Source organism: Clavelina lepadiformis, chromosome 2 (genome assembly GCF_947623445.1).
Source record: "Clavelina lepadiformis chromosome 2, kaClaLepa1.1, whole genome shotgun sequence".
Lineage (NCBI taxonomy): Eukaryota > Metazoa > Chordata > Ascidiacea > Aplousobranchia > Clavelinidae > Clavelina > Clavelina lepadiformis.
Genome location: NC_135241.1, coordinates 5,481,363 through 5,496,051, shown reverse-complemented (window position 1 = coordinate 5,496,051; position 14,689 = coordinate 5,481,363). Strand labels below are relative to the sequence as shown.

At 36.5% G+C, this 14,689-nt stretch overlaps 2 protein-coding genes across 2 annotated transcripts; both read left to right on the top strand.

Annotated features, from left to right (window-relative positions):
• The first annotated feature begins 347 nt into the window (after positions 1-347).
• Positions 348-1,674, top strand: LOC143446648 (heme-binding protein 2-like). Its single transcript, XM_076946386.1, has 4 exons — positions 348-515; positions 769-904; positions 1,007-1,178; positions 1,342-1,674. Exons 1-4 carry the CDS (start codon positions 399-401, stop codon positions 1,550-1,552), a joined length of 636 nt encoding a protein of 211 aa, XP_076802501.1. The 5' UTR covers positions 348-398; the 3' UTR covers positions 1,553-1,674.
• A 9,182-nt stretch (positions 1,675-10,856) lies between these two features.
• On the top strand, positions 10,857-14,585 carry LOC143445305 (protein dcd1A-like). The gene is made up of 12 exons (XM_076944326.1): positions 10,857-10,944; positions 11,498-11,627; positions 11,736-11,833; positions 12,015-12,085; positions 12,278-12,386; positions 12,510-12,636; positions 12,729-12,833; positions 12,922-13,037; positions 13,120-13,230; positions 13,306-13,426; positions 13,918-14,134; positions 14,372-14,585. The coding sequence occupies exons 1-12, from the start codon at positions 10,867-10,869 to the stop codon at positions 14,421-14,423; spliced, it is 1,335 nt and encodes a 444-aa protein (XP_076800441.1). The 5' UTR covers positions 10,857-10,866; the 3' UTR covers positions 14,424-14,585.
• Positions 14,586-14,689: the final 104 nt, after the last annotated feature.

Below are 14,689 nucleotides of genomic sequence, written 5' to 3'. Positions count from 1 at the left end.
AAGTTAGATGCGATCTACAAGCTTGACTTTAAAATATTTTCAAGTTATTTTTCAGTTGTTACAAGTTTTACAACCGCTGTTGTAATTGAACAAAACAATAACGATTATTCTCAAAAGCACATTTTCCTGGAGCATATCATGTCAAATAAATAATTTAGCAAAACATTGCACTGTTACATAATGGTTATGTAAGAGAACGTGCAGCTATTGCCTGTGGGCAGTCTTGCGGGCAAAGTATACACGTTATTGTAATTGCTGGAAAACAACAGGTTAGAAGTTATGTAACTTCTTACATAATATCACCAGCCTTTCTGCTATTTAAGAACGACGCAGTATGATTTTGACACAGCAGTTAAAAACTCAAGTTTTGATCAACGCAAGAACAATTAGCAGCAAACATGAAGATATTCGTTTCTCTCATTGGTCTTCTCGTCGCCGTCAATGCTCAGGGAGGTTTTTTTGCTCCAGGGACACAGGAGCCGGAATGGTCTCTCGTGGCTGGATCGCAACCGAAGGTAAATTTGTGTTAATGGTTTTTTGATTATTTTAGAATGTTCTCGAAAAGTCTAAAAATTATAGCGAAAATCACAGTTATATACCTTTTTTTATTATAATTAAGCATATTATATCTGTTAGCTCTTATTACCAAAATCTCTAATACGAAATATTAAGGCATCTGTAAAGTAATATACATAACAAAAATATTTCTAAGCATGTAGTAATTTTATCGCATTTTTATAAAACAAACAAAATATTTTATTCTTAAAGGATCGCTCGTACGAAGTAAGACTGTACAAGGCAGCCAAGTGGGTGAGCACAAAAATAATTGGCTCGTCACAACGAAGGGCACAAAGTTTGGGATTTCAAAGACTTTTCGCTTACATTTCTAAATCTAACAGTCGAGGTAACCAAAACAGTCAATAACTTGCAATTTTCAAAATATTAATTACGTTACTTTCAAAAAAGTTTGACGCATTTTGTGCTACATGTAATAACACTTTTACAGGTGCAAAGATCGCGATGACGACTCCAGTCAGGTCGGAGATTCATTGGAATTGTAATTTGATTGAGTATACCGTATCGTTTTACATTCCGGCCGAGTTTCAGCAAGATCCTCCTAAACCTTCTGATCCAACGGTTTACATCGAAGAACGACCAGACTTCGTGGTTTATGCAAGGTGATTGTTTCAAGCTGGCCCTTTAATTATACTATAGTGCATACTATAATATAGCATAGCTATAATACCAGGATTAGAATTTTGCGCATTTTGTTTATGAAATCTGCACCACGCATCAGCTTGCTTGTAAATTTGTTTAACCTGTGCTTATGCATTTCTATAGGCAGTTTGAAGGATTTGCCTTTAGATCAATGTTCTACGAGCAACGACTTGAGCTACTTCGAGCTCTGGAACGAAACCAGGTGCAGAATATCGTTCTTTATACTTTTGAAACTGCACAATACAACTCTCCATGGGATTTGGTTGGTCGTAGAAACGAGGTCTGGATTTACAATGAAGAAAACTCACCAAGAGGAGCTGATCGCTCATGTTAAACAAATGTTTTCGCAGATTTTTTTTACTTTTTTTCAATATGTCTACAATTCTATACACAGAAGATTTATAGTGTAAAAGTTGTATATTTGTATTTTTTAAATAAAGAAAAAAATAACAGAAATGCGAAAGCTGTGTTTGATGTACATCTGCCCAAAACATATAGTTTCAGTGTCTTGAAATTCTGAATATAAGCAAAACAACCAAAGCATTAGGAAACTTTATTACAGCGAACTTTTCATATATGGCCGAAAGAATTTTGAATGCTTCAGAATTTAAATACATGTTTTAAATCAAAATATTTAAAATGAACATGCATCTCATATCACTGACAATCTATAGATTTTAATCTATCAAATGCACAAAACATTTTTCTGATTAGAAATTTATATTTGACAGAAACAAAACTGGCTTCGCCAATCGCTTTTACTTGATAGTTGATGAAACAAATTGGATTGAGTAATGTTCAGCAGTTTCTTATTTGCTTCACATGTAATACCTTAATTTATCTTGCATATGTCACGGGATTATTTTTATGCACCCGTTTTATATCCATCATATTGTACATCGTTTGCACCACTCTTAATTATAGGTTAATTGTGTCAAATGTGTGGGTCAAGTTCTGCTTTTATTCACATTGTGTCATTTGTATGCATGCTCGTCAGGTTTTCTTATGTTTGCTCACGTGCTGCCGTATTTTACCTATTCATATGTACACATGTTTTTAGTCTACGCCGTGTGACGGCTTACATTGCTACCCCTAGGGCCCTATTGGTATTTAGCGTCCCGCGTTTATTTTCTGATTGTGTGACAACGGTGGAATCTGTGTTTGTGTGGTGTTGCGCTTTCCTGGGAAGGGTTGGGCGAGTGTCAATTCAGTCTACGTTTGGACTTTTTAGAAGAAAGATGGTTTTTTGTCTAAGAAATGCTATTAAATGTTAGTAAAGCAAAAGGAGCTAATTGATTAGCTGTATAGCGGGAAGTTTCCTGGCTTAGGAAAAATCTTAGTTACACGTATACTCTATCATAGCGTAAATTCATGAACTTGATATTATATGTAGTCTACTATATTTCTCTGAAAAACACAATTATACCAGTATAGTTAGCATAAACACAATTTAAGATAAGACAATGTAAGAACTTAACATAGAAACGTTCGAAAATTTTACGTCATTTTAGAAGCTTCTAGTTTCGCTTTGCTTCACATACGGCCGCGCATACATTTTCTTATCCCTGGCACCAAATCACAAATATTTTTGTAGGTATTTTATTAGGTTCCAACAACTTTTTCATGTTTTGCAGTGTTTTATAACATTTTTAATTTCAAGTAAATCGTGATTTTATTCTTATTCATATTTTATCAAACAGGTTAGATAGTTTTAGAATTCTTCCTTAGGATTGTTATTGTGAGGTATTGCACTTACATATTTATACATGATGATAAAGTTATTTGTTTTTATTTTGGGATATATTTCAAAGGCATTTAATATATAACGAACATACGGCAATATGCAACGGTGCAAAATGAATTTGCTTCCTCGAATGCTCAGATGGTGACATCAAACGAGCTGAATGTAGTGGCTTGAACGTTATTGGCCTAATTCAAGATAACGATTTTTGCACTATCTGCTTTTAACTGTTACTTTTCTGCAGTTGCTTAACGTTTTACGTTTTCCTACAGTTTGCGGACCGCTACATGATGGAGTCTGAAAAATTCTGGTGGTCGACGCACCAGTTTTGTAAGTTATATTTGCAATTAAAATATTTTATTATTTTAAAAGAAAAAAAACATTCTATACTAAATGGTTATATATAAAATAAATAAATATTGAATATTGGGTTCCAACTCCAACAATGTAAAACAAAAACAACGAAACAACACCAAAAAAACAAACATTTAAAATAACAGAAAACGACAACTTTTGAGAAACACCCATTGGGCGCTTACCCGCACCAAAACATTTTGTTACTTTCATAGAGCATTATCAGAACTATTGCTTCATCTCACACTCTCCAGTATTTTCCATCTATTATGCTAACTTTTCTGTTGCTTTGGTAAGCGTTTAACCAAATATAAAGCAATAATCAGCTTACCTCTATAAACCAATAATCAGAAAACATATTGTGCAAGTTCAAATAATCCGAATTTAGCCTACCGAAGCGTTTCTTTTCTAAGACACTCGCGCATCCTTGACAACAAGCTCAATAAAAACATTGTGATGCTTATATACAAGATCGGCTTATTATTGTCTGTTTTAAGTTTTGCAATTGGTCTTTTAACAAGGATGGTTTGTAATTGAAATATGATATAAATGTTTGGTTACTATTTCAATAAGAGAAACACTAAAATTTTTCATTTGTGTCAGTATATAGTTAACACAATATCGAATAAACAAATATAAAGTTTAGTTTTAGATGTTAAAACTGTTTTGATCGTGCCTTGATCTAATGTACAATAAACATTACTTGAAATTTTTGTTTCTCTCACATTTTTGGACGTGAATTGTCAGGCTTGTCCATGGGACATTTTTTTCTGTCCCATCCCATCCCATCCCATAGCAATTCATGCCTGTCCCATCCCATCCCATCCCATGCCATCCCATCAAAATACAATTCAATAAATGTTATTAAATTTATGGAAATTTAAGTCTAATGTGTATTAGAATTGACTACATGTACAAAGAGAGAAACAAAACGACAAAATTTATTGACTTTGTTAACTTTAAAGTTCAGAAAAGTTGTCTATCTATGACAATTTATTATCATTGGTACTCATATTCCGAGTCACTGTGCTCATTTAGCAAATTTTCAATGCCATGGAATTGCAATTCGTGCTGTCCCATCCCATCCCATCCCATGGGACATTTCCCATGGGATTCCCGTGGGAATCCCATTCCCATGGACAAGCCAGAATTGTGCTCTTTCAAGTTAAAATGTTCCCCTGTGTTTTTCTCGCAAAAAATTATAATATAAAAAATTTCTTAAAACTGTTAAATGGCAACAATTAAAAAATGAAAATAAAATAAAAAAGTGTTCATAGATCCCATTCCACCAAAGCATCAGCAGATCTATTTTTGTAAGTTTGGAAATACACGGTAAGTGCTTTAGAAAATGAAAACGTAAAATAAACAAGTTATTTAAAATGCGGATATTTTGTAAATTCTAATTTGTAGAAGTACACTTTGTACAGAGACTCATGCGAGGCATTTGCTTATTTCCCATTTATCTAAAAACCCAAGAAGAACTTTCCATCGGGGGAACTCCCCATTTTCCTCTTCTCAATCGGATAAAACGGAAACTGTTTTCGTCGTAATTAAAACTCACGTAACTATTTGTTTTCGAATGATAAAGATGAAACCCGTGGAAACCGGGATGTCTCACGCTTTGAAAGGAACATTTATCCAGCGAGAATTTATCCTGCAGCACAAGTCTTAGTTCGAATATTTTATGTCCTTTAACGCAAACATGTAAATCCCTGTCAGACCATTTGGTTGTGAACCCAATGATTTTCTCGTTTTCAATAATCACAGCCCATTGATCAAATGTTTCTATTCTCTCCCGACTCCATTCATCATATGGCATCACCAGTTGCAACATCCAGTGTTGCTCGGATCTCTGTGCAGCCCAAATCATGTCGTTTATTGGATTATAAATATGGACATCAGGTTTCCTCCAAATAGATGGAATAGGAACTCCGGAGACCTATATAGGGTACAACCATAAATTTTCTATGCAGTTAAAACATTAATCAATAAGAATCTAAATTTTTATTTCTATTTTTATCACTTATAAATCGGCTATATGAAAAGCAAACTTAAACTATACTTTAAGTCTTCTTCTTAATACCTATACATGTACTGTATATATCAATATCGCTAAGAATAGTAATGCTATCCAAACAAGACTTTACCTTTTTAAGTAAAACGAAAATTACTAAAATTGTTCTCATTATGTTCATTCCTTTTTTGAGCTTATATATTAATTTGATCACGTCAATTTTTTTTTTCAAGAGATGTAACTGGTACCAGTTACAATCGGCTCATCATTTGATTATTTTGCCCAACGAGAGCTTTATATAACCCGTTGAAAGCCACGTGTTGTCCAATAATGCATAAAGAGATTTCAAGTTTTAAGATTAAAGAGATTAAACTACAAAAAGTGTCCATTGGAAGTTTTGTTAAGATACAAATATTTACATGTAACGTGTTATGAATGATCTTTAACGTCGCTTACATATACCGAACGAACCACTCGAACAAAACGCTGTATATTTGCTCGTGTCTTAACAAACCTTGGGTTGTTGCAAATTTTAAAATTCCTTACCCAGGTAAGAGACAAGGTCTATTCAACGTAAAGCCACGTCGTCAAAATGTTTCCAAAACACGTGTTGTTCAGACGTTACGTTTTAAAGGTCAAAGGAATTGTTTTTAAAACATCTTAAAATCACAGTTGGGGGTTGGTTAGGTGAGAGTTGACGTTTTATAACGTTTTAAAAACGCTATAATACTCAAGCGTTTAGCGTTTACGTTTACGCAACGTGCCATGCCAACGTCCGTACCACGTTTACAATTGTTGTCAAAACGTTTATAACCGGCTTGAACGTTTAAATAAAGAGTTTGTTTAGTAGCTTTAGAATAACTAAAAATTCCAATAAATCATGCACAAAAATTAACATTTGTGCATCTACGGTATACATTAAACAGGAAATGCATCAGTCACTGCGGCATAAGTGCCAACGCAAATTCGGCGAATTTGCAACGTTCATCGATACACTGTAGAGATATGTGGCCGTACATTACGATTTAAGTGTTAAACAAATACTTTAAACATCATTTCTGTAACTAGGGCGAGTAGCTTTTCGAAAAACTTAACAGGAACTTGTTTTCACACACTGGCCAACTAAGCACAAGCTCGAACAGATTTTTCATCATGGGGGAGCTTTGAAGAGGGCTGTTGGTCTTTACGATTCGTTGATTTCTATACATCAGTTGTGTGACCAGAAAGTACAAAGAAATTAGAGGCTTTATTAAAATTTTATGAATGAAGGGCAGCAGAGAATAATATTTTGAAAAGAATCCCTGGGTGCGAACGTGAAAGACTGGTAGTGTAACAAATATGACAACATCCAGCTCACAGTATGTTCAGTTTGTCATTGTGTTTGACCGCTTATGGTAAAAGTTTTAATTACGTCTCTTGATTTATCGTTTATGTTATGTAATTGATTCATTGGTTTATTTGATTGGTTTTATATTTAGACTTAGTTTACAGTAAATGAGTTCAATTGGTTAGCAGTTTGTTATACTGCTAAGTTTTGCTTCTGTTAGATTTGTCACGCGCATCAGTGGCTACCGCTACATGATTATTATGTACCTGGTAAAAAGGACCTCGGTCTTACGCAATATTGTGGCACACATTAGTCACCAAGAAGCAATTGTGGCTTACTGCACCTGTCACCACTTTAATTCGTCGGCACTTGCAAAGGTTTCGGTTGGTTGGCACCAGTGGGTTAGGTGTTAATTTTTGTATTTAATCATTTACGTATTGATAAAAAAAGTTTACATAATTGTCGTTTAAATTGCTGTTGTGTCATCTGCTAGAAAATAAATTATTTAACCTGCCATAAATTCAAAACGTGGCTAAATTGGTCTTAACTCTATTCCAGTTATAAACTTCCACCTAATTTCAAGTTTAAACTACAAAACATTATCTTGCTCCCCAGTTGTTTGGTTTGCCGTGTTTGATTTCGACGCAATCTGTATATAGTGCTGTTATTATAGATTTATTATAAATTCTTATGTGTTATAGTATATATATTGCATATATATATAATATGTAATTATATATTGCATGCTGTTTCACATTAGAAATCGAGCAATTTGGTCGCGGCAAATTGATAATTATAAATCTGAGTGAAAACATCATTAGAAAGGACTGGAGCCGACCGGTCGATGGATGATGTTACATCGTGAATCGTCATTTTAATTTGTAACATTTGACATGTGCTTTATCGTGCCTTTTGTCGCTTGGTCGCACTTGTGGTTTAAGTGATATTGCGAATTAACCTGACGTCTTAAGAAAGTCTTTGTGTTGAGTGTACATTTGAGCAAGATTTTATAGCAATGAGCAGGTATTTTTCAAGTAATATTGTGACGAAATGTATGTTTTGTTCATCTACACCTTAATGTATTTTAAGATATTTGTTTTTTTACGCATTGCACTGTGCATCGGGTATAGCTTGTTTGTTGTGTACTCACGCGTCCGTACGCTGGCTACGTATCTGCTTGTTGCTCTAAGCCAAATTATGTATATTATTCACTTAAGCTATAGTGTAAATTTGTGGTTGGATTTTTTACGTTTGTGCCTTTTTTGTACCGATATAACATTTAGAACACGCTCAGTTAAAATCAATTATTTGTTTTTATTCACTTGTTTAAGTTTTGATGGGACGTTATGTGTCACAAATCTTAACCTTTTTGTCTCCGACCCCGCTTGCTGGCAATACATTTTACAGAACACAATTATAGCGTATAATAACGACGTTTCACTATACTATAAACTTCTTCACGGACACTTCTTTCCAGTCGTCGCACCATGCAGTGTTGATGTTGAAGCCGGCGGCCACAAGTGCAGCAGCATGTCTGCTAAAGGGGCGGCGAGAAACCAGCCGCTGACGGCCACCGTGGAGTTGGCCGCCCAGGGTTGCGTGTAAGGGATGGTTGATGCTATCCATGGCTTGGCATGCAATCTTGTGAGTTGCTTGTTCTCTCCGATGTTTGGAAGGAGCGATGCCTGCCAGCACCGGCATAAACGCAACAGGAGTGGGGCGGAGGCAGCCAGTAATGATCCTGAGGGTCTCATTTAGGGTGGTGTCCAACTTCTTTGCATGTACACTTCTACACCAGACTGGAGCAGCGTACTCTGCAGCACTGTGGACAATCGCAAGCGCTGCTGTACGAAGGGTGGAGGTGCATGCACCCCATGAGGATCCAACCAGACATCTTAAAAGGTTGTTTCTTGCCGATATCTTGCTTCGGAGGGCTGCAATATGTGGTTTATACGTTAGCTGGCGGTCCAGTGTCACTCCAAGGTACCGTGGTTGCTGGATGTTAGGCAGTACAGTCCCGTTCAGTTGGATAGCTAACTGGCGGTTCGCCTCCCGGTCGTTGAGGTGGAACGCTGTAGTTGTTGTTTTTGCCAGGCTCAACTTTAGTCTCCATTTTTCAAGAAAGTCCGCGATGTTGTGCATGTCCTTTGTCAGGGTCTCCTCCACGTTCTTCCAGTTTGTGTTGGCGTAGAGAAGGGCCAGGTCGTCGGCGTAGCCATACTGGTGTGCTGTTGTTTGTGGTAAGTCGCTGATGTAGATGTTGAAAAGCATTGGCGACAAGGTAGAGCCCTGGGGTACACCATTTTTCAGGCGTCGCAGGCGACTGTTTTGTCCATCACTGGTCTTGAGAGTGAAACTGCGGTTGGACAAGATGTTAGTAATGAAACGCACTAGGTGTCGGTCAGGGATCATCCGAAGAAGTTTGAGGGTTAGGCCTTGCTGCCACACGGTGTCATAGGCAGCAGTGAGGTCCACCAAAACAACACCCGCTTTCTGTCTTCGCTCGAAACAGTCCTCGATGTTGTCGGTGAGCTTCAGTACCTGCTGGACTGTCGATCTTCCCCGTCGGAATCCAGCCTGTTGTTGTGGGAGCTGCGGGTCAACGACAGGGTCAAGGCGGGCCAGCAGGAGCCTCTCCATGACTTTGTAGGGGACACAAAGTAGGGAGATAGAACGGTAACTTTTGGGGTTGTCTTTGGGTTTGTTAGGCTTTAGCAAGGCAATAACATTGGCCCTGCGCCAAATCTTCGAGGTCGCGGAGGATCATGCGGCGGAGGCAGGATGAGAATAGATTGTTGAGCCATGTTTGACATTTGGGGCCACACTGTTTGAGGAACTCTGGGGGGATGTTATCCGGTCCTTGGGCTTTCCCATTCTTCAGCTGCTTGATAGCACTGGAGAGCTCCTGGGTGGTGAATGGCGTGGAAAGATGTCCGTCCGGTCCAGGTGCCTTCCACAGTGTACTGCATTCCTGCTTTACTTTACGTGTATGGTTCTTGTCTGCATTACTGAAACGGCCATTGGCTTGTAATAAAGATATCTTAAAGAACATTGAAAGTCATGTTGCTATCTTTTCCTTGCCGTTCCAGAGACCGAAGATGTCGCTATCAGGAAATACTTATATAATATATACATATATACATTTAATTATTATATTATTTCATATTAAAGTAATTCAGTTTTTTAATATTTTTCATTGTGTAAAAAATAAGTTGCGTGAATGTACCGTGCATGTCGTATAAATGTTTGTAGCCTTTTGTTTCATTTTCAACCATTTTGGTACTTTGCTTTGAGTCTGTATTGTGTTTGTTTGAAATCATTTGTTTTTGTGTAGCTTATTTTACATCTGGTCTCTTTTATAACAGGCGTGAAACTCTACTTGTCCTAAACTTGTATAGGCAATACTGTACCTGTGCTTTGTACTTACTTAGTTCATACTTGTGCTTTTAAAAAGTATCCAACAGTGTTACAATACTGAATCACCTTTACTACAATTCAGTATCAATGATTCAAAGGTATACCTTGTAGATAGAATGAAATTCTGTGGTACAAAGCGTAAATATAGAAACTAAATATATTTCCAAAATAATTAGCCTAAATTTGAAGTGTGCACGGCTATCGCATGAACAAAGTTAAGCTACTAGGCCAGTACGTGCTCGTTGGCTTCATTTTAACTTATCATCGGTGACTTTGGGCATCATTCGTTTGTCGAGAAAGTTACAGTACAAATGATTAATTAGCAACCAACAAAATTCTTTTCGCAAATGTTGTGTTTGAAGAAATAGCTTTGTATATACAACCTCCATACTTAACTTTCCTCGGAGCAGAACTCACCAAAGTTTGTTTTTGCTGTTGTAGTGTTCCGTTTGCTTTGCTTTTTTCGTTACGCAAATGAAACATGTACTCAAAATACGATGTTGCGTCATACCTCTATTTTGCAAAGACTGACAATCCCGTTTAAATACTAGGAGCTGTAGGCAAGAGCTTATGTGATAAATGTAAAAATTTTGAGGTTATTAAGAAGAAAATCATTGAGCTTTTCAATTGGCAATGTACAGTGTGATATGTATAGAAACTGGTTGTAAATCATTCTATAAATTGGCTGTATAATATAAACTCTCAGCTCTGCAAAGTGAAGCTGATTCGCTGAAAGAAAACAATGGCAAAAAATAAATGAAATTATCTACTTTGCTTTTAGATTTAACGGTAAATATGAAACTTTTACTTTTATGGTTGTTTTTTGTTGCTGCAGCTTGGTATAGTGTCCTGGCATCGGAATGTAACGGGAAGGTAGGACAATTAAACTTTTTTGTTGATCTAACTTTCGTAGATATATAACCAACGTTTTAGATACCGCAAAATAAAGCGAACTGCTATATATAAAAAACCTTTCATTACAAACAACATAAATAGGGAAACTTCAATTGCATAACAGACTTCCCGATTCTAGCAACAGTTTTAAGAACGCATGCAGTGTTCAGCAAACTTAGTCGTATGGTCATATGATTGTGTGACTGATTAATAATTGATTGAAATACGCAAACATATTAATATTAACAACGATGCAGCAACAAGGTTTATGGTATATTTTGATTTGCACTGAGTAAACAAAACCCTAGCATTTCAGGTAAAACAGTTTGTTTATGCTTTGTATTGCTGCATTCTAAAAATAATTCTGTGAAGTCTATCAATTAAGTTTACTTTAGCTGTATCGCGCATTTGTTGCTAAACCCGAAGCGATATTACTGAATTTAGCACCAAAGAGTCGATCATATACAATGCATATACAACCAAAAATACAAAACGATGATGACAATAAATAGGTCGATCTTTTGATATGCAGCCGGATGCAGATGCACAACCGAACGTGAACCCGATAAACAAAGCAGCTCCGAAGCTCGTTGCGTCGGTTAAGAATGGAAAGCTTTATAAAGTCCCAGGAAACTCTGTGCTTAACGTATTGCATGTCTGGGGTAAATTCTTACAGCTTGTCCATAAATCTATTCAATATTGATAACTCGAAACTGGGCGAACACGTTGTTTTACATTTCACGTATAAACGCTTGACTTTTAATTGATAGGCACACCGTATGAAATGGGATACGCACACGGTATCTTGTTAAAGAAAGAAGCAAGCATGTTTATGAATCAAGTATGGGACTACCTTGAGGAACAAGTGGTAAATAATATACAACATATCGATGTAACTGCTAACAATGTTTTAAACTGTTGTTTAACATAATTGTTTTAACTAAAGAATTAGGTTTGGTTTATTCAAGTTTAAGCTTTGCAATTAAATAGCACAATGGTTCAAGATCTATATGAATGCTAGATCATGCCTAAATATTAGCTGTTATTAGATTGAAGCTATCAATGGATCGGTGAAATGGAACTTCCGTGACTGGTTTTTAAGAGATGTAGCAAACTTGGGGTATGTTGAATATCGCTGCCACAACTGAGAATTTTTTTGTGACCACGATGGACTATTGAGTATATAGTTTCAATTCTTTGCACTGATGTTAGCACTATCGTTACATCCTACTTTGGTAGACCACCTAAATATACCTGAGCGGTTCCTATTCGCGATATATCTGTGGAAACTACTATGTATAGTACATTGCAGAGTTGAAGCGGCTTGTGATTTGGAGGTGCTTGCAACAGCAAAATACAGCGGCCCTTACTTTTTGGAGGAAATAAAAGGTTTGGCCGACGCTACTGGATTGGATTACAAGGTCATAAAGACAGAAAACATAATTTGATGTACTTTATAGTTCAAGTTTTGTACCAAATTCAGTATGTTATAGTAATCTCTTCACCGTTCAAAATGACTTATTTTAAATTCATTTTGCACTCAGAAAATTTTACGAATTCACATGTTGGGGGAACTTACAAAAGGAAGCTGCTCCATGTTCGGGGCATGGGGATCAATGCTACCGTATGACGGTGTCTTGCAGCTGCGTTCGCTTGACTGGAACATGGACGGTAATACACTCAAAAACAAATCCAATATTTTTGTTACAATTATTCACGTATTCATGATTGGTCCATATTGAACTGATTGATTGTTTTATCAGGTCCATTCAAAAACTATCCACAAATAACAGTCTACCACCCTACGTCTGACCAGACAGACGCAAATGGCATGAAGGCTCAAGCTTTTGTGAATGTGGGATGGACAGGTAAAAACCACGTTTAAAGTAACTTTTCTGCCGCATGAAAGTGTCGAGCAGGCGATATGGGATTTTATTCAGTGTTTCTTCTTCATAGCTTGGATAGGTTCGATTACTGGGGTGTCATCCGCTAAACTGGCAATATCTGAAATCGGCGTCTCTTTCCCCGATGCTACATTCGGCAAAGAGTCTCGGTTCGGTGTTCCTTTTACAGTAAGTACCACAACATAGCTACATTTTAAAAAACCTTGATAGTTTGTGTGAGTTAATTCAAAGTTAATTCTTCATTCCGCAGTATATCCTGCGAGATATTCTTCAGTTCGACTATACGCTAGATGATGCTGTTAATCGGATTGCCAATGCCCACAGGACGTGTGATCTCATACTTGGAGTTGGTGACGGAAAAGTGAGTGTAGGGAAAGAAGCAAATCTACGCAACAAACAAATAAGATTTTGTAGCATAAAAATTATAACGTTTTAGGAAAACAGAGGTTTTCGAGGTGTTCAATATTCTGCTGGAGTCTCAAATTTTTTTGATGACCAAAATATGAAACCGAGCAATGAGAGCTGGCATCCTAAAATTAAAGATGCGGTATACTTTGGTAAGAGTAGAGAATCTTACACGGCGAAAACTAAACTTATATTTATTTTAAAAAACAAGTTAGTTTTTAAAAGAAAATCAAGAAAGAGTAACCAAAATAAAAAATCATCAGCATGTGACGAATCATTCAAAACTTTGAGCGGTGACTCTTAACTTCTCAAATCTCTGGGTCTCTTATTCTTAAGAATATTGACCGAGAGATTCTTCATCAGAGTAACGCATGAAGGAGATGCATGACGAACAAGCAAATATACTTTTTCGGCGTAGTGTGATTAAGTATAACAGAAACATTTATGAAAACATGACGCAAGTGGTTATCGGTAAAATACGACAGAAATGAGAAGGCGCTGTAGATATTACTGAAGCAAAAAGGTTAAAAGACAACTTTGGCACTTCTAGGAACATCCACATTTTCATTGAGAGCCCCTAAGTGTCCTTTGGTACATCGCTGAAAACCACTGACCTAAAGAAACACATTTTATCCACATGCAGGCATGGATTGGTTGTGTCCCGGCTACAACGTGGTTTTGGCACAACAGCTGCAAAAGTATCACGGTAAATTGACAGCGGAAATAGCTATTAGAGATGTGGTATCGATCATACAAAGCGGTTCCACTCATATAGCCATCTACGACCTGACACACGACCTGATGTACGTGTCGTTCTCGAAGTCAGATTCGGAAAGTGGTCCTAAGGCGGCTTACGACAGGTATCGCCTAAGTTTAATTAATTTCGAATGCAATAATTCGTGTAAGAAACGGAATCCTATTTTATGTTTTATGTAAGTTAACACAAGTTTTTTTCCTAAAAGTACCATGTAAATAAATACATTATATGATTCAATAACTGTTTCGACGTTTTAGTTTGTCTAATTTACGTTCTTTTATTATATAGAATTTAATATAAAGATTTTAAATTAATAAAAACAACATATTCTCTTTTTCAGGCAATTCATCCAATTGGACACAGACGCTTTATTTGCTGTATCCTCTCCATAATTCTGTTTCAACTATAATCATGAGCCACAAACTTAGTTAATCCTTTTTTAATTGTGCAATTTAAATGTACTATGTTTATTGCATTTGATGTCAGATCAATTGTGCATATATCTATCTGAAGCATTAACTTTAGTTTTTGTTAATAAATTGCAATACCTTAGATCGGTCCGAGCTGTGCTTTCTACCAGTAAATTTAACACGCATAGTTCAGCTATGAAGTAGCGTGTTTGGATTTACAGTAATGTAAGACATTTTTTTGGTTTGAA